We start from the raw sequence: 24,573 nt of genomic DNA, 5'->3' as shown, positions 1-24,573 counted from the left end.
TTGTGATGTAGATATATATTTCTGAATATCATTTTTTAAAATTATTAAATGATTTATTTTTTTATGCTCAAGACAAAAGAATGACTTTATTTATCAATGTTACTTATGTGATTTAGATTGTCAAGTTGTTTGCTTCAAAATAATTACTACTATATAAACATTGCCCTTTCTATTTTATTGGTTTACAATTTCTTAATATTTAAGTATTTTCGACGAAGAAAAGTTTATATGACTTGTAATAACGCCAGTTGAAGTTTGTATTAGTTTAATTTTTATTGTAGATATATGCTTTTGAACATCCTTTTTCATAATTATTCAACTTCTCAAGAGTTAGAGAATTGTCACGATTTGTTTTCCTGATGCCCAAGACAAGAGAATGAGTTTATTTATCAATGATACTTATGTGATTTAGATTGTCAGGAAGTTTGCTTCAAAATAATTATTACTATATAAACATTGCTTTTTTATTTTACTGATTTACTATTTCTTAATATTTCAGTATTTTCAACGAATAAAAGTTTATATGACTTATAATAACGTCAGTTGAAGCTTTTATTAGTTTAATTGTTATTGTAGTATAAATTCATATATCCCTAACTTAGGTTGTGACTTTTTCGATGAGTTGTGATTTTTCTGATAAGTTGTGACTTTTTTCAAAGGGTTATGATTTTTCGATGAGTTGTGACTTTTCCAAAGAATTGTGACTTTTCTAAATAATTGTGACTTTTTTTAATAAGTTGTGACTTTTCCAATGGGTTGTGACTTCATGGAAAGGTCATGACTTTTCAGATAAGACACAAAAAATGTTTGCTCATACTACCCTTTTTTACTATAATAGAGAGGTTTCCTCTCATTTTTCAACCACAATTTTTTTAATCTGAGATACGACTAATTAAATGATTGAACCTCATCAAATTGAAATAAATATTTACATTATTGCATTTACCTAATAAAAATTTTCATTGACCGTCTTCATAGGTTCATGTGAATAAGAGATATATATGATGATTCACATTGAACATTCACAAAAGAATCGGCAATATTGTTTTGTGCAAAGCTTATTATTCAAATTTTCGCTTAAATTTTCTAAATTGATAATCACGTGCAACACACGTGTCGAAAAACTAGTATATATATATATATATATATTGGAGGAACAATATATACATATTTTTATCTAATATCTAAAACCTTGCAATTCTTGGATATACAATATAAGTACAAATTATAGAATTTTTTTTTTTAAAAAAAACTCAGTTTCTATTCTGTCTGGTCTCCCTGGTTCAACTTGCTGCCTATTATCTGAGTAGATTGATTAGCTAATTGCTGCCGATACAAAGCTGCCATGTTGTTGAAGAACTCCATGTCCATAGACTGTTCGTCGTTGTAACAAAAAACAAAAGTATAGTGAGTACTAGTAAATTAACATGTAAAGATTTTTTACACTAAACGTGTTGTAACAGATTGTCTGTCTTATTTTTTACTCTATACGTTTTAATTTACATAATAGTGTATAGAAGTTAAACTCTAATTTGAAACAAGCATAAATTGCTTACTTGAGGTAGAAAAGCGCTATAGGGGTTAGTAAAAGGGGTGAAATTGGTGGTAGTACTGGTGGTGGCAGGGCTAACAGAATTAGCCGGGGCTGCAGGCAGTGCGAAGGCTCCTGGTGGGGTGAATGGAATATTGATGGGAGCAGTAGTCATTTGATTTGGATGAGTTGTGGCAGCAGCAGCAGCAGCGCGAGCTAAAGCAGTCATGTCAAACATTCCCATGCCCATGCCAAGACCAACGCCCACGCCCATTCTTGCTAGTAATGACATTTGAATATGTTGATGCATTCCAAGAGGCATCATCATTTGTGGTGTCATGTTTCTTGGAGTACTGCTCATCAATTGAACTTGTGCTTGTAGCTGCTTTAAGTAATTTATCACTTCATCAAGCATTGATGCTTTATCTGTCTGCAAAATTTCAGCATTAATCGTAGGTTCGTAACTGTTGTATCTGATTTTGTGCATGATGAATTAGGGGAAAGTTGATTATTTTTGTTATGTTACAACGTTGATAAAACACACCTTACTTGCATTTGGTACCAATCTCTGTAGAGCTTTCATCCTTTGGTTAATTCTATCTCGACGTCTCTGTACCAAATAATAAAACAGCACAACACATGCTATTAGTTACTACTCCACTTAGCTAGTAGTGACAGAGCCAGGACTTTTACTAAAGGGATTACCACATATCGATAAATATAAAGAAAATAAAAAAATGGATACTCTACAATATATGTCAATGTCTTCTTATCTGGTGAAAATGATATTCTTTGGCAGAACTAAAATGTAAATTGTACCCGCTCTGACTGGTTATGAACAGCTGCTGCTCGGCTGCGTCTTGATGAGTTGGACCTTTTTGTTTCATGTTCTTCCTCCTTGTTTTCCTGCTACAATCAATTCAACATGACATAATTTCTAAACATAGAGGGAACCAATCTCGTTTGTAGTAGCTAGTTTAGTCTTATTCTCTCTATGAAAGATAAAATCTTCAAATGATGTACCATGTATTCTTACGTATAGGGGGGGCGTATACGTGGTTATAACACTAGTTAAAATATGTTTTAAGAAAGAATAAACTTACCGAGCCACCACCATGACAAGCAGAATCCTCATCACAAGTGGTTTTAGACTTGATGCTACGCGAAGATTCGTCAAAGGAAGGCCATGTAACCATGGTGGTATCATTCTCCCTATAGAAGGTAGCGCTGGCACTTGCACACGCGCTACCTTCTGCATACTCATGATCTTCAGCTCCACCATATTGAGGGTCAGATTCTGATGGTCTCATCCTCTTTTTTGCCAACACTGTTGCTCGAGGAGGCGCCATTTGTTGTGAACTCTCGCCCCATTTTCCTCCACTATACAGCACCACAGGTTTCAGATACTGATCTTCATTTTGGTCATAATTTTGATGTATTGAAGTCTGATTCTTCGCGTGGTGTGTGGCTTGATGCACGATGGACTCTAATGTGTCACCGGTTCTTCCCAGTGTCTGTTTTGGTTGTGAAATGGAAAGGATTCCCCCTAGTCCATGCATTCCTAACTGCCCCTTTTCCCATGTCAACTCTGCAACTTCTTCACACTTACTAGACCTGAATTTTTCGATAAAATTAAGCATACAAAATCACCATCATCAGGAATTGCTCGTAATATTTCAAGAAGAGAATAAGTTCAAATTAAATAAAGTAGAAAACTTGAAATGGACTATATAACACACGTATCGAATTAGTAAAGGCAGCTCACTCTTATATTGATCACGATAAGAAAAGCAGAACAAACATGATTCAAGAAAAGAGTCATACATGGGCAAAAGATGATTAATTTGAATCTGCTGGTTATGTACATGAGGATATTTGTTAGCTTCTCCGGCTTCTACGACATGTTCTTGTCTTTGATACCTTGGATTCCAAGTTGGTACCGTACAATGACTCATGATGATTAATATGATTATTGAGTAATCTATTCCTTTTCTCTGTTCCTAAATGTTGAACTCTGCTTCTTCTCTGTTTTATATACTAAAAATTAATTATTCTTATTGCTTTCTGGTCCCCTTTTTTAATTGTCGCATTCAGATGACTAATTATATACTGAAACACACAACATGTGACATAGCAAGAAAGCCTGGATTTCAAATTGATATCTCTTCATATATGTGCAGTTTCTTCTTACTTTCATTCCAATTAAGATTTGTTGAAGTTAGGTGGGGTTACAAGCACTCAATGCATTTAGATTTCTAGTGTTTCACTGTTTTTGGACCTACATAAATAGTACTACTACTAATCCTCCACCACAAGATTTTAGAAGGCGGGATCCATCGAAATTTAATGTCTGAACAACAACCTGCTAGGATGGGGCCTTAAAATTTGAGAGATGCCCTCAATCAGAGATAATCACAGATGATCACTCAACTATGAACTTTTTTAATTGAAAGTCGCTCAACTTTGGTTTTTATATGTATGACTTTTGGGTTAAAAATCAAGTTGAGTGACTTTCTGGAGAGTTTGTTAACGCGATATTCCTTAAGGAAAGATGATTCAAAATCTGTTTTCTTAAGCCTGAATTTAGTTCCTATCATATTAACCGGTGCATAATGCAATCAAATTTGATCGCGTTATGCACCAACATAAATTGATTTCATAAGTGCTAGTGCATTTGTTTAATTCTTACTGCAGCAAGTAGATAATGAGAGTAATTTGATATATTCAGTTAAATGGCCTTAAACTTCCACGAGAGAAAAATAGATGGAAAACTATTTTTGTTAAAGAGTTATGGTGGTTGGCCGTAAACTATTTACAGCCACACAAAATATCATTCATTTTGGATCACAAGTTTTAAAAGTCTTCATTTCTTTCTTAAATTCCATGTCGAGTCAAACTACATCACATAAAATGGGACGGAGGGAGTACTACAAGATTTAAAAGTTTTTTTATTCTTTTTTAAATGTTGTGTCAAGTCAAAATAGGACAAACAAATTGAAACACAAGAGTGGTGGCTGTGGATTTTGAATGCTTTGACCTGTGACCAACAAACATATATCCAAATAAGTAGACTAGTATATTTTACTGAAGCTTCAATCATTTATATGTCATGTCCATCACATACTTAGGTCCAATACATGGCCGGCAACTGGGGTTGAAGCAACTAAAGCATGGGTTTTAGGTCCCAAAATATTGGAGACCCCATTTTTCAATTAATTTCTTAGAATTTTGTGCACGATATTTGTATTAGGGTTAGAGCTTGGCCCGCTAGGCCGGTCCAACCCAATTCTTGAATTAAGTGGGGTTGGGCCTAATTTTTTCGCCCATTTAGGAACGAGGCTTTTTAGCCCAGCCTCATTTGGCCCAACCCGCAAGCCTCAGATGCCAGCCCGTAGACTACGAATATTCAAAAATATTTTATATATATTTTTAGTAGTGTTTTATTTGTAAAGTTTTTATCAATAAATATTTTAAAAAATAAAAAATCAAGTCTTTTAAACTACCTAGTTTTTTGTGGGAGGAATGGTGGAATGATAAACATTTTTCAGCTAAATCTTACATTAACTATTATGTATTTTTGTAAGTATTCACCGAAGTGTGTGATTCATAAATGTATTTTTGTAAGTATTCACCAAAGTGTGTGATTCATAAATGAAAATTTGTATGTATTGATGTCGTCTTCATAGACGTCAACGTTCAATACTCTTAGATACTCTTTCTAAGAGAGTAATATTATTCATTTTTTGGTTGAAGGCCAACCCGTCCCAACCCATTTAACTTTCTAGCCCGTTAGGGTTGGATTGGTTTGGGTCAGCCCATTTTGACAGCTTTAATTAGGGTCTTTGATAAATTTGAATTCGTAAGATTATTTTTATTTAAGAAGTCTACTTTGATACCTCTGATTAAGATACACTGCAACAAATAAAGGATTTTGCGGTAATTATAGATCTATAGTTACGTCTTGTCGCTCTCCTCACTGATTTCCAAAGGATGTAAAGATCTCAGCATATTAAATTGAGGTTTCTTTGTCAGTATTTATTTTAACAATTGTGCTACATGTCCGGGCTAGCTTGTGCACAATTATTCTATCATATACATGTTACCACTCACCAGTACAAATACCAAAAGTATCAGGTAACTCTGATCACCTAAACTTCGGCAAATAGTAATGTGTAGAAGTAAGTGAAATTCCTTTACAAAGGGTGTTTTATATTACATGTATTAAATCATTTGCCAGCTTAGACACCATGAAGAAACAGAGACACTCTGTAAAAATAAAGTAGCGTCCATTCTTGTGGCTAAAACTTGTCAAGTAAATTGGCAGCATTTTGCCATCAAGTGCAAGGTTGGCTGATAATTTCATAGTTATGAATCCTGCCTACTTAGGTTGGTCCCCTGTTCCCTACTACAATTGTCGATTCTGCAACATGTTCATGCATCACGTACCAGTCGCGTCTGAACGGATAAAATTTGTGATGTTTTTGGATACAAAACTGAATATTTCAACAATTTTGTGCGTGTGCTTAGATTTGTATGTCTCTTCATGGTGGGCACCTCGTAATTAATTTTTTTTTGTTTTCACATTTTATAAGTGTTTCCAGTCATGTTCCTTGGATTGGTATGAGAAAGAATCTTATCTCTGTTCTCCATATGATCCATAGTTTAATGAAAGATGTCATCAGTCATTTATTAGAGATGATTCGGGATTTGCATTGAGCCTCGACTTTGTGTAATTGTTACTCTAATGAATAATGAAGGTATCTTTCACCAGATGAGATTATTGAACTTCTTGTCGTTGCCATGCAAATTCATACTAGTACTGTTAGTAAATCTCATCTATACTACACCATTTTTGTCTAATTGACGAATAGTAGTGACATTTTTTTGGAAAAAACGATCTTTTAGCGTCTCAAAAAGAAGTGTCTAAATTCGTAAGATATACAACATTTTGTTTGACTTAACTGGTATGCCACATGTTACAGGGGTCGTCAATAGACAAAAAATGGGAGTAGATGTGGACTCTGCATCCCTCATTAGAATACACACTCTATCAACTGAGTGTGACAAGTTTAGAGCATTGGATGTAGTTAACAATTTAACCAAACGAATGCCAATGATAGATAATCGATTTATTTCGCGTATCCGATGAAGCCTGAAAATAAAACTGTTTGCAAAGTTCATAATTTCATTTGGCACAACCTTAGAATCTGCTTAGATACATGTATCTGATCAGTGGCAGGGGAGTTGTAGTATAGTTTATAATGTCTTTATTAGGTAAAATGGCTAAAACTGCAATGATTTTCCTGTTTATGAAATTAAAGTTGAAGCCTATCCAACCCCTCCCGTTGTTTGGGTTCAGCCCATTTAAAATTGGGCTCCAAACCAAGAAATTTCTAGACGTTTATTTAATACTATTTGTTTTCGTTTTTACATATCTTTAAAAAATAGGCTTGTTTTGTAATTTTGTATTTTTATTTTTTTTGGAAAACTACACAAATTGGACCCATTAGGCAAAGTATTTGCCCAAATTGGACTCAAACCAATAAATGTTTATCCTGATTGGACCCACAACCCAAACTATTTACCCAATTGCTCCCTTGTTCTCTTCACTGAACCACTGCTTCTTCATCCTTAATATCATTAGAGTATATATAATCTGATGGTATCAATATATACTTTGATGATATCAAATAGTAATTGAACAGTTTTTTTTACTCTGCATGTTCCTCTTTGATGCTATCAGAGTATATATATACTCTAATCGTATCAAGGAGAAACTGAGTAGTGTTTTTCACTATAACACTGTTTCTTCCTCTTTGATACCATCAGAGTAAATGTATATTTTGATGCGCATTAGCAGCTAGAAATAGAGGGTATGAAAGTAAGCTGGTAGATGCTTGTAAATAGTTTCCTTTTTGGGGTACAAGTGTTTTATTCCTTTTTTTGTTATGTCCGGTATTCACTTTGTAGCCCGACTAAATTCAGATTCGCATCGGGAAGTCCCAGAGGGAAAAACACTTCCTAACAAAAGCGACTTCGTACCAGGGGGACTCAAACCTGAAACCTCAAGTTATATCAAGGTATATAGTAACACATATTTGCCTTGTAATATAAGCCAATCCATTTCATGAATATGCAAATCCATATGAAGTATCCCTAATTAATTATTTTGGTAGACTTTGATGATTTTAATTCACCATATCTAAAATTAGAAATATTGTCAGATGAGTATGATTAACTTATTATATTATATATATATATATATATATATATATATATATATATATAATGGATAAATGAGATTAAATATACAAAAGAAATTCAATTGAAAATATTTAATTAAAACACGTTTAATATTAATCTATTTAATTTAAATAGGAGTAACAAATTTTAAAAGTAGCACAAAACCCACGCAACGAGGTTCAAATCAAGAAACCAGAATGCCGCGCGGCTTTCACCTTTATAAGACCCCATAATCTCCACCAGTTCCTCTCACTCATTGAAGAAAATGGACAACGGAGAAGAAGAAGAAGAAATCACTGAAGAGCAAAGAAATCGGGCCGAAGCCAATCGTCTTGCTGCTTTGGCGAAGCGCAAAGACCGAATTTCTGAACCCAATAACAATTCTTGGAAGCTTTTCAAATGCAGAAAGCTCTCCGGTAATGTTGACTTCCATAAGCCTCAAACACCCTCTCCCGTTAACCCACCTCCAAACCCCTGCACCCCTAGTCCTCCACCCCAAAGATTTAGGGCCAGGCTTGAAATCTGCTCGCCGGACTCGTTCTGTGTCACTCCCGTGCCCCTGCAAGGGTTTACTTATCCGGGTGAAAACAATTGTTTGGAGAAACTCAGAGATTGCCTCTCATGTGTAAGAACTTTTTATCAAGATAGTATGTTAGTTTTAGTAGTGTGAAATCATATGTTGGGTTGCAGGACTTTTAACTGATAGAATTTTTATGTCCGCAAGAATTTCAAGAACTTGTATGTTGGGTTGCAAGAATCTCATGTGTAAGAACTTTTATCAAGATAGTATGTTAGTTTTAGTCTATACAAATATGTCCTCACTGGGGTTTCTCAAGATAGTATCTTAGTTTAGTCTATACATGTATGTCTTCATTGGGGATTATAGTAGTGTGATATCATATGTTGCGTTGCAATAATTTCAACGGATAGAATGGGTCTGGGCTAGTTTTTATGTACTCAAGAATTTCACTAACTTGTATACATAAGTTGGTTTTTTTTCTTCTTCTGTTCATTTGACATCTAATGTATGTCAACATTTAATCTTTTGTGGGCTTAAATGTATATTTACTCCTAAGTTAATGGATAAGAGGATGAGATTTTTGGCAATTGAAAGCATTGGCAAATTTCAGTAGGAGGGAATTGGTCTGTCGTTAAACCTCTGTGTACCTCTCTCTTTCTTTCTTTAAAGGCACATTCTCTCTAACTCTTAATTTAATACAATGCTTCTGTGTCGTAGATCAAGTAAATGATGGATTAAGTAATTTTACGGGTAACTGTACCTTTTATCTTTTGGCAGTCATTGTTTTAGTTACTTGGTTGCCAAGACATTAATCCAAGAACTCAACCATGTTAGTTTTTCTGATCAGGTGTCGGTGTTGCATTGCACTCAAACAACTTGTGGGGGAAAGGCTTGTGTCTATCATCTTAGAGACTATGAAGCAGTTCTGAGGTCTCTAAAGAGCTCTAAAAGCATTGAATGTGAAGAGATCCCTTGGGGAACATTCAATGTAGTTGAGAGACTTTCTAATTCCTTAGCCGCAGGTCGATGGATACCTTGTAGGCCGGAGCATCTTCCCGATGAGAAGGTTGATGAGTTGATCAGTAAACTTCCTAAAAGATTGTTGGATACACTTCATCCTTTTCAGCTCGAGGGTGTTCGATTCGGATTGAGAAGGGGTGGTCGATGTCTCATTGCAGATGAAATGGGACTAGGGAAAACTCTCCAGGTAATGTTGCTGGAATAGATAGCTGAATATTTTAGTAGTAGCAGATTGAGAATCCTGCTATTTCAGCTTGGCTTCACCCTTCATCTTGCGCCCATGTAGTCTATCATGCACTTGCTTAGAACACTGCGAGTAGTTTATATGGATCTTCTTCCTGTTGATGTATGTTTGAGGTAAATAGCTGTTTAGAAAGATGGCCAATCTTTGTCGATAAGTGCACTTCTTAATGTATTTAACTCATTGTAGGCTAGATTTTTCTCCATTCAAGTACTTGATGAGAAACTACATTGTTAAGATAATTTGTTCAAGTTCTGATACTTGAGTTGGCTTGATTTGACTGGAATAAATTTGGTAGAAGTTATGCTAAACTGAATATCGCAAAGATTAAGGAAAAAAGTTTAATGCTCTTAAATTGGAAATTTATAGGAACGCTTAAGCATGGCTTTAGGCTGATACTAAAGATGAAGACTTCTGCTATGCGGTAAATTCTTCTTTGTAGCTCTTAGCACCATAGACTGGGGTTGGGGTGCAACAGTAGTCTGGTGTTTTGTGGATGTCAATGAACTCAGTTGTCTATATTGGTGTTAATTCTATAATTCTTTTTCTTTTTTTATTTGTGTCTTAATGTGTGCGCGTCTCCCTGCGAGTTTTCGCCTCAAAACTGTTTTTTTCTGAAAATCTAATATTATTCTAAATTCTATACCTTCTTTCAGAGCTTACATTTTATGCAAATAATTTTTCCTCTAATATTAACTCAAATTTTGTATTCAGGCAATCACCATTGCAAGTTCTTTCATGGATGAAGGTCCTATGCTCATTGTTTGCCCAGCTATTTTGAGATATCCATGGTCTGAAGAACTGGAGCGCTGGCTTCCTTGTTTACCTTCTGATATTCATCTGGGTACTGTTTTCAAGCTTGCCCACCGCCAATAACCATTACTTTTCCTTTATCTCCCTCTTTTTCTTTCTGAATAGTGATGCCTAGAGATGATGCATAGTGAAGTCATAGTCATATGGTCTTTTTATTATAAAAGCTGTTGTCATGTATATGTTGATTTAAAGATCCTGAAATAGGTACTGTCAACATTGGTGTTTCAGCATATCATTTTTAGGGTTCATTAACTGTTCACGACTGCATTTATGTCATTAATGTAGTTGACTTATCTTGTTTTTTTTATCACGTCTTGTCTCCTTAAGAAAATTTAGAGTGGAGCTTTCATGTTCTTGTATTTCCCCCCCTTGTTTTCTTCCTTCTATTTTCATTTATTTCTCATTTATCTCGTATTTTTCCTTCTAACTCAAGTTTAGTTAGGCAAAAATTAAACTGATTGTGTTATCCAATTAGTTTTTACCTACTTTTTACTTTCATGAGGAGAAATGAGTTCTGATCTCATCCTTCTTTGGAAAACTTTTCTCTTTGAATGGTTTTAATGAAGGGTAAACTTCTTGGGACTATAACTGAACACTGAACCCTTGATCAGACTCTGTATTGTGCATGAACAACTAATTATGGCAAAATTCACTGCAAGGTATGAAGTGCAGACCTCTTCTTGTGTAAAACAAATAAATCACTTGTTGATCTCAACCTAAAGAAATCATAGAAGATGATTCTTTTATCATTAGTATAATTGCAATTAAAAAACTGTTTCTTTGTTATCCTTGTATATTCCATTTCTCCCCCTTGTTTCTATGGGGTCCTTTATATCAAGTTCTGATGGAAAACTGCTGCATGCTATTAACTATATTTGAGTTCTATATAAACAAAACAACAAATATACTGCTGGTTTCCTTGGTTTAGAATTTATCGAAATGTATGAATTTCATTCAGCTAGAGCTAGCATGACTAACTTGGCTGTCCTTATAGATTTTTTTTCGTTTTCTGCTTTAGGTCTGTCATTCACATTTATGTTTTCATTTTTTCATCTAGTTTTTGGTCACCAAGATAATCCTGCACGTTTACCTAAATGTCCAAGAGTTGTGGTGACATCATTTACGATGCTTCGTCGTTTGAGGAAGAGCATGCTGGAACAAGAATGGGCCACCTTGGTTGTGGATGAATCACATAATTTGCGTTGCACAAAGAAAGCAAGTGAAAATGAAGAGGTACACAGTTCTTTCTGAGAAAAAAATTAGAGAATCTTTAGATGACAAGGTCAAGTTATTTTCTAAGTAACTAGTCAAAGCAGTGTTTACTTCAATATAAATTTTTAACTTTTGTTCAACTATTTATTGATTGGGATAATACCAAGTGATGGTTGAGGTGAAAAATGTTGGGTTATTGATCCCTAAACATTTGATTAGTGGCATTAGGAACCTTCCGACTAAATACTAAGTAGATAGAGTGTCCATGTCAAGTATAGGTGGAAGAATCTGACTTGGTTCTCTGTCAGATAATACATTTGCCAAGAAATAATAGTTCATGGAGGTTAGAGAAGAACATAGGTAGAGCGAACTTTTGAGAGACAGGAAAATCTTGATTAAAGAAGGCGTGTGCTTTCTCTTCAATAACTGTTCCTTGAGTTTATGAGGCATGATGCATGACATTGAAACTTCAGATTGAAATTGAAAAAAGTGTTCCTCTCAATAGTGCTTGAACATGAATTTCACTACGAAAAATAGTTCAAGTTTAGTGAGTGAAAACTGTTATTTCACCTGAAATACTCCTCAAACTTCAAAATCTCCATTTAAAGTTGAAAGTGAAATAATGGACCAAACTGAGAAGCAAACATTAATTCAAATCTTTGAAATACAGTGCATGTCCAAAGGGGAGACTCATTTTTCATGATTAGTTACTGTACATATGCAATAGCCTCCAGGACTTTGGTCTAGTGGTGAGACCGCACCACGTGATGTGTGGGTAAGGTGGACGCCTTGGTTCGAAACTCACAGTCAAAGCTAGGTATTTAAGTAGAGAAGTGTAGAGGGGCAGACCATTATCCACTGAGTCTCGAACCGTGTTCCACTAGTTCTTGTGATTTCTGTCATAAAAAATACCTATTATTATTTTACTGCACCAGCATAAGCTCTCTTTCGTTGTTTGACAGATAACAACTGTTCTTGATGTTGCGGCAAAGGCCAAGCATTTAATTCTATTATCCGGGACTCCATCTTTGTCAAGGTTGTAGCATGTATTGACACTTCTTCTGATGCATGGTTTTTGAAGTTCAGTTCTCCTTTAAAGGCAGTCTCAACTTGCTAGTGTACATTTAATTTTTCTGTTATGTCAATTTTCTGCATGTATCAATTGCATTCTGATGCTTGTTTCTTGTTTTCCTAAATGCTCGCAGACCTTATGACATCTTTCATCAGATAAACATCGTATGGTGAGTTCCTTATTTCTCCATTTTCTCTGAGTACCTTTTACTCTGTTGATCTGAAATGGTCATTATTTTTTTTATTTTTCAATGGTCATTAATCCTCTTCTCATACTTCTTTTATCTAGGCCCGGTTTACTTGGAAAGACTAAATATGACTTTGCAAAGACTTACTGCAACGTTAGACTCATTCATGGCTGCCAAGGGAAGGTTTTCCAGGTGATTCTTGTTCCTTCACATATTGAATGAGAGGCCATCCTGCTGGAAAATGTTCATGGTTTGGTTCTTGCAGGATTTCTCAAAGGGGGCTCGCTTGGAAGAGTTAAATGTGTTACTGAAGCAAACTGTTATGGTATGACCTTGTAGCTCCTTGTGGCTTCAATTCATAGTATATTTCATGATGTACTTTTTTTGTCCTCATTATCCAACTCTCAGCTACTTGAGTAAGTACCATGGTGTCAAACAACTGATGTCATGTTGCTGTTGGTTGGTTTACCATCCACTATTTCATTTCGACAGACAGAAGATTGCTGTACAGTAGAGTTCGATATTTAATGATGAGCCAGATAAGCTTATATATCTTTATTTTGAAACCAAATTCGCTCAATTGCACTTTTAATTGGTAAAGCCCATATTTTGTGATTACATTTTCCAATATATCAGGATCAGCTTTTGCTAATGACAACCAATAACAATTACCAAATTTAATTGTACCTTAAAATTCTCATAATTCCCATATCTGTATCCCCTTTTTAAAACTGTTTGGAAGGGTTTATTTAAGCTGAGGGCCTATTGTATATAGCCTTTCTCTATCTCTATGAGGTAGGGGACTAGGGGTTAGGTCTACATAAACTATACCCTCCCTAGATCCCACTTTTGGGATTACACTGAGTATGTTGTTGTTGTTAAAATTCTCAATATATGTCCCCTCCCTCCAACAAGTAATTGATTAATTTTTTGTCTCAACTTACATAGATACATTTATTTTCCGTAACATACTATACATGATGTACTTTCTGACATATACATTAGACCTTAAAAAAGTAGTAATTGAGAAGGTTGCAGTTGAAGAATTGCATTATGACTCTCGAGATAGTGAGCCAGGTCGTCATTTTTTCATGGAGTGAAGTAGCATGGATTCATGTACACAAGCTCTTGCTATCTTATTACAGAGTGTTTTCCACTGAGATAATGAGTATCTAATTAGATAAGCTGCATTATTAGAATTAGAAATGCTGCACTGTTATTTCTTTTGTATCCTGCTACTTTTTTTCCCTCCAGATGTTGAAGATTTAGCTCTTATTTTTCCTTTTGTTATATAATCCAGATACGCCGTTTGAAGGAGCATGTGCTGTTGCAGTTACCCCCCTTGCGACGCCAAATTATTAGTTTGACTTTAAAGAAATCAGATATTTCTCAGGCGGTGGCTACCATTGACTTGTTGAAAGGCAGAACATCTGGGAACAGTGGTGCTAAAGAGGCTGAAGGTGTAACCAGTGATGAGTCATCTGCTAAAGATGTAGAGAAAGCTTTTGAAAATTTGAAGTTTGTTGCTGAAGATGTGCAAGTGGAAAGTCCTGAAAGAGTTGATGGTATGTTTTAAAATGTCCCTAGATTTTTCGGACTAGATTCTGTTGTTTGGTGCTATTCCTTGTTTGCTTTCATCCATTTTCCCAGTTGTTATGTTTTGCATGAAAAGCAAATAGCAGTAGTCAATATTACTTTTTAAGGATAATAATATTTTTGGTCCCTCAATTACTGGTAAATTCTGATTTTGGTGGTCCTTGTGATATTAGGAATTATATTGTAGTTGGACTGTCATGACACGTGGGTAATCAAATAGTTGGATGGTTAATAATTCTAGAAATTTGTGGATATTCACAACTCACAAGCAAATGGATCGAAAATGCACATTTCAAGTAATTGAAGGTTTAATGTGTTAAGTCGAATATCACAAGGAATAAAATTAGAATTTTACCAATAATTCAGGGACTAAAACTGCTGGTAGCTCTACTTTTCATCTAGCTAATTGTGACCTAATACATGGATCTGTTTGTTTCTTTAAAATGGGGAAGACTAAAGAGTGAAAACACAATTTGTCACCAAAGCTAAAATATGGATACGTAGGCCACTTTTCCGATAAGGTCAAGTTTTATTAGTAAAGCACCAATGGTACAAGAATCACATACATAGGTCACTTTTGAATCATATCCAAAAAGAACAATAAACAAATAAGAAAATGAAAAGTAACATAATTAATGTTCTTTGGTGAATTTAAGGGCAAATTATGGTAGTGCTAAACTAATTGAAACTGATGTGGATTTTCATAGTGGAGGAATACACCTGGAAGAATGTGAAGATGAGACATCACACTCTGTACTATATGGACCTTTTGACCATAAAGTAACTATCAAGACCTTAATTTCTCAGGGAATTGCAGCACTATTTGCAATACAGGCAAAGGAATAAAAAGGCCAGGCTATATTTTGACAAGCTTTTGAGTGTGATTCATGGATTAGTGCTACATGGTTAAAGGACCCTTCAGCATGTGATGTTTTACCCCTAGCTCTTTATGTAGGTAGTCTGAAGAATAATAATATTTGCATCTGAGGAATTGCCTCTTGTTTCGGATTTGCTATTGATGCACCTTTGAGTTCCTGGTCCGTATAGATGATTGCATGACTTTTGCAATGAACCATGTTTAATGTAGGCTTCTACTTTTTATTATATTGCTTATATATGGTGATTTCCCCAATATCAATAAAATTATTTACCTTACAGAGGAATTACCTGTGAAGTTTGTATTTGTTGAAAGGTTTTTAACATACTTGCACCTCTTTTTGTCTTCTTGTCAGATGATACTGGCTGTTCTATATCTTTAAGAGAGCTCTATGACGAAGCGCTTGGCATTGCAAAGTTGCCAGGATTCTATGAGTGGCTCTCTATACATCCAATCATTACTGAATTGGGTGGTGAAGAAATGATGGAAGCAAGTCGCAGTTGTCATAAAATGATAATATTTGCTCATCACCATATAGTTCTTGATGGTGTTCAGGTGGAATCCCTTGTAATACATGTTAAAATAGACACCACATGTCTATGTGCATGGAAAAATTGCACACTTCTTTTTGATGTATTAACAAAGTCATTAAATTTCTCTTGGTTTGACTCGTTCCCATCATTGTCGTCTCTTGTGTAGGAGTTTCTTTGTCAGAAAGCTATTGATTATATTCGCATTGATGCAAATGCATTGCCTGGTGATAGACAGTTGGCTATTCAATCATTTCAATCAGCAAATGAGGTTCATAAATCCTTCTCCAGATAATTTGGCATACATCATTACTTTTTATGAGGCAGTCCAAACAAATTCCTTTGCCTGCACATGTGACTAATTGAAGGCTTAAGCAGCATTTACAATTTCATGAATGAAATAGATTTCATTGGATATAGATCGATTTCTTCCTTTTGTATTTTGGTGTTGATGGTTCTCTGTTTCTGCCATTAATTTGGATGTCGTTATGCAGTTGAAAGGAAGACAATTTTGCTGATTTGTTTTGATTTTGATAACCAGGTTAAGATTGCGCTTGTTGGAATACTCTCAGGGGGCTCTGGACTGAACTTAACATCAGCACAACATGTCGTGTTCTTGGAGTTGCCAACGAAACCAGCTCACATGCAACAGGTGAATCCGTTAAACCCTGATCAACATGTTGTATCAGTGAAGAAAATGATTTACTTAGAAGTCTAATCTACTTCTTACTCTGTTTTTGTTTGCTCTCGCTCTATTCAATGGTGGCACTATGAATGAACTGATCTATGATTTATAACATCCATTGAATCTCTTACTTCACTTTGTGCTGCACACTTGTCTAACTGGGAGGTGATTTTTAATATAATTGTACAAATATGTGTGAGGCGCCAGCACTAATAGAATACTACAGATATAACTTGAATTTCACTAAGCGGTTCTGACTAACATAGGCTGTTCTCAAGCATGAATACACAGTGCTCCTGCACATTAATGAAGCCAGATCATAAGCTTTTATATCGCCGAGGTTAACGTGGTAATCCTAGGAAAGGTAGCCCTTAAAATTTTCAGTGTAGATTGGAAGCTGAAGTGTACTAATATTAGACACTTTTGTCAATAGTGAGTGTTCCTAACATAGACTTCTTGCTTGTTTTCAATTTTCCTTGCTGGTGGTAGATGCTATGGGTGCCAATTATTCTCCATTATCAATGTCAACATTCAGTGTCCCATTCACTGGCCTGTCCATTTTTCTGCAACATCTTCTAAATGTTAAAGTCATTAGTTCTTGTCTGATTGTTTGATGCTTATATGCAGTCTAAACATTTGTAGGCCGAATGTAGAGCTCATAGACAAGGGCAAACCAAGGGAGTAAATGTATATATTTTCATTGCAAAGGTGACTTTCTATTTAATATATATTGCGCATTAATGTTAGGTTCACTTGGGAAATTATTTTTTGTTAATTTTACTTAATACCTTCTTTCCAGGATACTTCAGATGAGCTTCGATGGCAAAAACTTAATACAAGTTTGCGTCAAGTTTCATCTACAATGGATGGGAAGTATGATGCTTTACAGGCAATAGAGGTATTATTGGAGTACTCATTCATTTTTGCACATTACATGGTTCTTTGCAATTATAAATTTTTCTATTTAAGTTGAACCTTGCGAATGCTAAAATCCATGCGTTTTCTTTGCTTCAATTAAAAGGCCTACAATTTTAGTAGAAGATAATATTGAATCTACTCATCTTGAATATGACATAAGTCAACTAATGTTTTTGCTGTATATTACATTAGAAGTCTGAAGTAAGATGAGAATTTACTTTGATATAACATCTCACTAAAGAAAAACTACCATGAAGACTCAGGTCTCCTTAAGAATATCATATGAATTTTCTATGGTTTGTGCTTCTTAAATAGATTAAAGATCAAATCACATTATGGTAAACTAGGTAATTTGCGATTGAAAGTTAAAGTTGTAGTGGAACAATTATACAAACTTTGATCAAACAATAAATTAAAATGCTTTGAAAAATAGAAGCTAATCAAATCTTCCAATTTTGGTAGTGAGTGGTGAATTTCTGAATCTTTTGTGCATGTGCTCTCCATTGGGTTGTGCAGTTAGGCTGTCTAGACAGACTTTTATAAACCAATTAAATTAAAATGTCATCCGATTCCTGAATGTTAGCATGGTGGTTCTTCTTTACTGTTTATCTGGTTCCTGAGTAAGGTTTATGTTGATAATCATCCGTTTCGGGTTTAACTTGCATCGTATATTTATCGATCCGTGGAGATTATTTATCCTCTATAGGTATTTGTTCATAGTCTAGTCCCCTAAGGTTTCCCTTAATGATGTGTTCTTTGGTACCCTTATTTTAGCCTTAAAAGGTATATGCAACTGACACCTATCTTGTGTTACTCTTGACATTATTGTTTGCTGTATTTCTCTTAAAGATTGACAGTAAGGTCTGTTACCTCCTGTTTGACTTTATTAGCATAATTGTCCTTGACTTTTGTCCTTTGGTATGAATGTGATTTTCTATTGACGGTAAGCTTGGTCTGGCAAATAGGTTAATGATATTTCTTACCTTGAGGAATTGGATGTCAGAGAAAAGAAGAGTGAGCATTTAATAACTGAGAAAGCTGGAAATGGTGAAGTTGCAGGAGAAAAAACAACTGTAACTGAAGTCCAAGGCGCTCATCTAGATTTAGATCCTTTTGAACCTCATTGTGATACCTACAGGATTGATGATAAACAGGACGGAACTAGCTCACTCTCACCGAAATCAGACCTCCACAATATGGTAGGTATTGCATCGGTCGGGTGCCACTTTATGTCTATACTACATTAAAGCCCCCAATGCCCTAGAACATCTTCCTTCGCACTCACTTCGTTTTTTAGCCCATGATTTCACCAGCTCTTTTTTATTTAGTTGGAAAAGATATTTAAAAGTTACTCCACTTAGATTTAACTTATGCTTTTAAGTGGTATTAAAGAATTAATCCAAAAATTGCATGCTCTACGGAGCTTCAATTACATTTTTATGTGACCAATCTTGCGTTTTGGTTTATTCGACATGCTTCTTGTTTCTGATTTTGCTTGATCTGGCCTTCTTTTGCTTGTCTTGATAATGGGAAGCCCACTACTTCCACCATGGGGCATGAAGAATCTTCTTGCAGAGCGAAAGTTTCGGATGATGACTTTAGTTCTTCACATTGTATAGATGTTAATGAAGCCAAAGAACAGGACTTACAAGACAAGGTATTACCTGGATTTCTGTTCTTATATCATTGAAAACTGGAAAAGGATAAAAAATGCCCTTGAACTATGTGAAATCGAACAAAAATGCCCTCAGTTAATATTTTGGTCTAAAAATGCCCCTACCATCGATTTTTAGACCAAACTATTAATGGAAGGCAATTTTGTTCAATTTCACATAGTTCAAGGGCATTTGAACCCTTTTCCGTTGAAAAATTAATCATACTTCTAATCTTTTATTTCTGTGCCCACAAACCTACCCTCTTTCTTGTATTTTGGAGGGTTGTATGGACCCACACTTACTATGTTACTCGTGATTTGAGAATGTAGGGAAAAGGTGCATCCCCTGAATTAGAAGTAAATGGAGAAATACTTGTAACAAGCAGTTCTATCCAAGTAGAATTGCTCCGTTTTGAGGTAAAATTATATAGATTTTGTCTTAATTGGCTATGCCTATCTCCTTGTCACCTGTTTTCCCCTCCAATCCAGCTGAAATGTTGGGAAGGAGTGCAGGGATGAGGGTTTGGCTGTTAACCAGAATCACAATGTTCCTAGTTGATGAATATACATATCAGCATAAAGCTCATTCTCGTTGTCATAAAGTGCTTGCTGCTTGATATTAATGGAACTCATGCACTTCCCTTGTTTAACATGTGGTTATAATCTTGGACTCCCTAAACTTTATTTGTTCCTTTGCATTTTTTTAAGATCATTCCTGCTCTTAAAAATGGTATCAAAAGTATAACAAATTGGCGTTGGCATAGACGAAGGGTTATATTTTGGATACCTAAGTTTTATTTGCGTCTTGAGGCGTCTTGAGGATATTACTTTAGAAGAAGACCTAGATATCCAATTAATTATACAGATTACAGATTGTTTAAGGTCAACTTTCCATCAAATGGTAATCATTATTTAGCTTTCTCCACACAGTAAAGAAAGAAGTAATGAATGCCAACTCAGCCAGGATTCAAACTCATGACACTTCAGACTAGTGGTTTCTTGACCAGTAGCCTCCCCCCTACCAGGGAGGGGTGGGTGGGTGGGTGGGGATGTACATCTGCAGTTTGCTTTGTTGATGTTGAGTTAGTTTTGATTTGGTTGAGTGCTTGGATTTCTATGGTTTCAGGTCAGCCAATATACAGGAAGGATTCACCTGTACTCTTGTATTCCTGGAATTGATTCCAGACCAAAACCACTTTTTAAGAATTTCCGGCCAGAGGAAGTTTCTCTAAAACTGCCCCCTCCCAAGGAAGTTGAGAAAACAGCTTATAATAATATCAACGAGTATATGAGTTGCCAGTATGCTCTCGTGGAATTCCTCAAACAATGGAGCAAGTTGAGTGCAATCGAACGAAGGAAACTGATTGGAAAGGCCTTGCAACTTCCGTTATGTGTTGAGTTGTCCTATTTAAATGAAAACCTTAATCACGATAATGGGGTATGCTATTTTCTTTTCTTTTGTCTTTGAGTTTGTTCCCAAATCATTAGCCTTTCATTAGTGACTTACCTCTGGTTATATCTGTTTTTGACTCATCAGAATTGGAAGGTGGTTTTAACTCTTTAGAATGTATTGGTGTTTTTCTTTCAGGGACTGCTGAAAGGTAGAAGTAAGAGGAGAACTACACCGTTGGACGAACTTAGCTATCCCTTACCCCCAAATGCTGTCTGGAGGAAGATCCATCTTTGTAACGGGAAAGGGAAGCAAGAGAAACTGTACACACAGGGGTGGTCCGACAAGGATGAACCACTCTGCAAGCTCTGTCAAACTCCTTGCAGGTGAGTTCAAATGATTATTTTGGGTAAAAATGAGGACAATGTTTGGGTCACCAATGCTTTGTTGACTTTGTTTCCAGGAATGCCAATGCTAAAACTCCTGACTACTTTGAAGATCTCTTCTGTAGCTTGAACTGCTGTGAGGAGTATCACCTTAGAACTAATAATAGATCAATCCGTAATGTATGTTTTCACTTATATTTTTACTAAAATGAGTTTTGCTCATGCAAGAAATCCTTTAGTTGTTGAACCTTGGTACTTATAGGCACTTTTCAAAATTGAGCGTGGCATTTGCACAAACTGCCAACTAGACTGCCACAAACTTGTGGAGCGCATCAGAGCATTGTCAATTGAGAGTCGCGAAGAGTATATCGGCAAAGTAGCCCCAAATTTGGTTAAGCGTAAGAAATTGTAAGTACGCAACTTAGAAGAGCATTCCATTCATGCCAAGGTCTTATGTTTTTCCGCATTGTTTTTCTTCCCGGTGTATACATATATGTAATTGTCTTAAGCCATAATTAAATATGTACTGACCATCTCAAGAAAGAGAAAGTAACACGCCTGTATCAGTTATGTTTAAGCACAATGTGTAGCTCGTGTGCAACAAGGAACATTTCTGTTTTCCTGTACCCTTCTTTTTGATAATTATTTGTGTTCCTCCTAGTACTAGCTTCATTTTCTTCCTTTTGTTTGTTCATGTCCTTATTCAACTATTTTATTTCATTTTTATCATTTCTGATGTTATTTTGTGTATTGTGTTTTTGGTGTAAAATTATGATGAGTATGTTTAGCTATTAAGAATGTACATGTTGCTTTTTGTCAGAGGGAAGGATCTATCATAATTCCTAGGTATATTGAAATGCCACCTCCTATCCTAGAACATCCTGGCAATATTTTTGAGAAAAGGTAACTTGTATTATAAACAAAGGAATACTCAGGACGCATTACAGTAATACTTACAATCAGAAATACGAAAGTGTTGCTGTGCCTGTTTTCCTATGAACTCATTAAGAATTCTAAGATACTAGGGATATCCTCATCTCATGAGGATATTCATGTTTACACCAATAATAGAAAAGAGCTAAACAATTCAATTTCATCTTCTCCCTAGAGCAGCTCTTGTTCTCAAAACATCTCTGATTCCTTTCCAGCCAAATAGTCCACCAATTGCAGACTGGGACAATCTTCCAGCTCTCCCTGTGCCCTGACTGATTTCCATCCCGATTCCAACATGCCAAAGCTTCCTTTATGTTTCCTGGCATAGACCAATTGATGAACCTTGTATTCATGAAAATGTGCCAAAGTTTCAGTCTCCTTACAGTGTAAAAAGAGATGATTTATTGTCTCTGCCTCACATTCACAAAAAAAACATCTGGAGCACAAATGGAGGCCCTTCTTCATACGGTTATCCTGCGTGAGAACAACCTGTTTTGCTAAGAGCCAAGTAAAACAGGGCATCCAGATAATTTTCCATGGCCAGTAGCTTGGTTGAGTGTGTGTCCTCTGACAGTTTTTGTAAGCTGCTCCAACTGAGAATCTCCCCTGGAGCCCATAACAGTTTGTTTTCACTGTTATTGAGTTCCTTGCATCGTTCTAGGATATTAATAAATCAACCATGCTATTCACCTCTCAATCATTTAAAGGTCTCCTAAAACCTTAAATTCCAACCCTGAGCATCTCTCATTTCCTGGCAATTTTACCCTCTTGTCCTTTATCTAAGATGCGTGGAGGTAGCAGTGGCATGACAACTAGTCTTCAAGAACATAAAAGAATTCTAGTCTACTGATTTAGGAACTACATACCTTGATGGCATATACTTCACTTTAAGAATTCCAGTCTACTGATTTAAGATGCGTGGAGCTTTTCAGAAGATATGCCTACATTCCCCACCCTCCTACTACACACGTATAATTAACTTTAATCCTATATGTTAAAGTAAGGGAGCTTTTGGGGGGGGGGGGGGGGGGTTAACTATGTGAACAGTTTTTATTTGCTTAAACAGCCTCCCCCCTCCACAAACATCACATTAGTGTTGGACAAACTAGAAAAATTGGAATGGGTGCAAGGCAAATAACACAAAAGAACCATCAGCTTTAGTTTGTTGTTCCTCAGTGGTCTATGTATTTGCTGGAATACCAGTTAATTGTTTGCATTTGGCAGATTTCAAAAGCTTGTTCAGGACCCTATTGATGGCAATGCATGGCATGCGGATCACATTATACCTGTATATAAAGGGGGAGGTAAATGACAAGAGAAACTCTTCCTTCTTCTTGCAAAGTTTTTGTTCAAGGGTCATCCTCTTGAAGTTTTTGATAGATTTACTCGGATGATCTCTGGTTCTCTCTACTCTCTTTTCTCATTTCTATTTTTGTGCAAGCAATTTTCCTTTCTCTTTCCCCTCGCCCTCTACCTTCCTCTTCCTACTTAGTCCCTTCTTTTTTCTGACCTTTTTATGCATCGCGTATCTACTTTTTCACTTGAAAATCCCACTCCCATCTTCTTGTCTTTTGAAATTCTTGCAGGTGAATGTAGGCTAGAGAACATGAGGACATTATGTGTTGCTTGTCATGCTGATGTCACTGCTACTCAACATACAGAACGGCGTTTGACTAGACTTGTGGCAAAGAAGAAACTCAAAGCTGTCATGAGCAACCTCAAAACTATTAATAAACTCAAGCAAAAAGTGGATGAACCAGAGGTGTGTACTTTTCTAGACTTCGCTAGTTAATCGTCAATAATCATGTGATAAGGTAGTTTGTACACAAAAAGATCTTGGAAACTATAATTGGGCTGGGGATAGTACAGATATTTATCTCAGTGAGTAGGATGTATTTGCAAAATTAATTGTAATTTATATCACTTTGGCCTATTGATGTGGCAATCCTATTTGTGGCACACGGTTCTGGGTTGTTGGCATCGTATGCTGTTACTATGAGATTAAGTCCTCTTTTCCATTTTGCTATTTATTTCAGGGTTCACGGCATTCTGATGTTGAAGAGAACAAAGACGAGGATGAACTTCTAGTGAATGTTCCAGGAAGTGCATATTCCATTAGCACTGCAAGTCAAGAACGAGGAAATTCAGAATTGGAAACTAGTGCCAGTAATGTCTTGGGTGAGGCGCGGCATAATGATGTGCTGCCCAGTGCACAGAGCTTACCTTAGTCTTGAGGAAAACTAACTGTAAATATTTTGGGATGTTTATTTTGTTAAAGAAATAGGTAATGTGAGTGAGTTTCTGGATACTTGCACGATCTATTATATTATCTGATCAGAATTGGTTAGCCAATTGTATTTTGGGACACGTTTGTGGGAAATTTTCCGAGTGATTTGCTTATATATCATGCTGCTTTGTTTTAACTTTTTATATATTCAGTTTCTTGTAGGAAAAGGGTTGAAGTACTGAAAACCTTGTGTATCCACTTCATAAATCATTGATATGGTGTTTGAGACACCATCCTGATGTTTGGTTGGTCTTGAGTAGCTTATTCAATTACATAGGCCGAGTTCTTATTTAGTCTCATAAAACAACATAATCCATTGTAATCCCACAAGTGGAGGGAGGGTTGGAAGATCATGATCACGTCATTAACCTCGAAAATCAACAATTAGATGAATAAACTAAGTTGATGAAATTGGATAGAAGACATTACCTGTACATTTGTAGGGTTGAGAGGCTGTTTTCTCATAAAACAACATATC

General features: G+C 35.8%; 2 protein-coding genes across 2 annotated transcripts; one reads left to right on the top strand and one right to left on the bottom strand.

Annotated features, from left to right (window-relative positions):
- Positions 1-1,259: 1,259 nt before the first annotated feature.
- LOC125832337 (transcription factor UNE10-like) lies at positions 1,260-3,541 on the bottom strand. Its single transcript, XM_049511478.1, has 6 exons — positions 3,356-3,541; positions 2,635-3,145; positions 2,351-2,437; positions 2,076-2,141; positions 1,557-1,961; positions 1,260-1,374 (listed from the first exon to the last, which is right to left on the bottom strand). The coding sequence occupies exons 1-6, from the start codon at positions 3,484-3,486 to the stop codon at positions 1,261-1,263; spliced, it is 1,314 nt and encodes a 437-aa protein (XP_049367435.1). The 5' UTR covers positions 3,487-3,541; the 3' UTR covers position 1,260.
- Positions 3,542-8,023: 4,482 nt separating this feature from the next.
- Positions 8,024-24,276, top strand: LOC125832174 (uncharacterized). The gene is made up of 24 exons (XM_049511325.1): positions 8,024-8,399; positions 9,142-9,501; positions 10,270-10,399; positions 11,426-11,601; positions 12,543-12,616; positions 12,786-12,821; positions 12,941-13,031; positions 13,105-13,164; positions 14,140-14,404; positions 15,668-15,867; positions 16,012-16,113; positions 16,384-16,494; positions 17,170-17,235; positions 17,327-17,425; positions 18,411-18,644; positions 18,980-19,102; positions 19,430-19,516; positions 20,226-20,537; positions 20,688-20,875; positions 20,953-21,055; positions 21,138-21,283; positions 23,033-23,112; positions 23,395-23,570; positions 23,845-24,276. The coding sequence occupies exons 1-24, from the start codon at positions 8,040-8,042 to the stop codon at positions 24,034-24,036; spliced, it is 3,771 nt and encodes a 1,256-aa protein (XP_049367282.1). The 5' UTR covers positions 8,024-8,039; the 3' UTR covers positions 24,037-24,276.
- The last annotated feature ends 297 nt before the right edge of the window (positions 24,277-24,573 follow it).

Source organism: Solanum verrucosum, unplaced genomic scaffold (genome assembly GCF_900185275.1).
Source record: "Solanum verrucosum unplaced genomic scaffold, falcon-dt-bn FXZP01000009.1, whole genome shotgun sequence".
NCBI classification, from domain to species: Eukaryota; Viridiplantae; Streptophyta; class Magnoliopsida; order Solanales; family Solanaceae; genus Solanum; species Solanum verrucosum.
Note: the sequence above shows the minus strand (reverse complement) of the source record. Positions and strands in the feature narration are given on the sequence as shown.

What these genes read in the sequence shown, in the direction of transcription:
- LOC125832174 (XM_049511325.1), top strand. Translation starts at nt 8,040, where the DNA reads ATGGACAACGGAGAAGAAGAAGAAGAAATCACTGAAGAGCAAAGAAAT. An exon ending in AAGCAAGTGAAAATGAAGAG is followed by an intron (nt 11,602 to 12,542) that starts GTACACAGTTCT and finishes GTTGTTTGACAG; the next exon opens with ATAACAACTGTTCTTGATGT. An exon ending in TTGGTTAAGCGTAAGAAATT is followed by an intron (nt 21,284 to 23,032) that starts GTAAGTACGCAA and finishes TGCATTTGGCAG; the next exon opens with ATTTCAAAAGCTTGTTCAGG.
- LOC125832337 (XM_049511478.1), bottom strand. Translation starts at nt 3,486, where the DNA reads ATGAGTCATTGTACGGTACCAACTTGGAATCCAAGGTATCAAAGACAA. An exon ending in ATTAATCATCTTTTGCCCAT is followed by an intron (nt 3,146 to 3,355) that starts GTATGACTCTTT and finishes CGAAAAATTCAG; the next exon opens with GTCTAGTAAGTGTGAAGAAG. An exon ending in ATAGCGCTTTTCTACCTCAA is followed by an intron (nt 1,375 to 1,556) that starts GTAAGCAATTTA and finishes AACGACGAACAG; the next exon opens with TCTATGGACATGGAGTTCTT.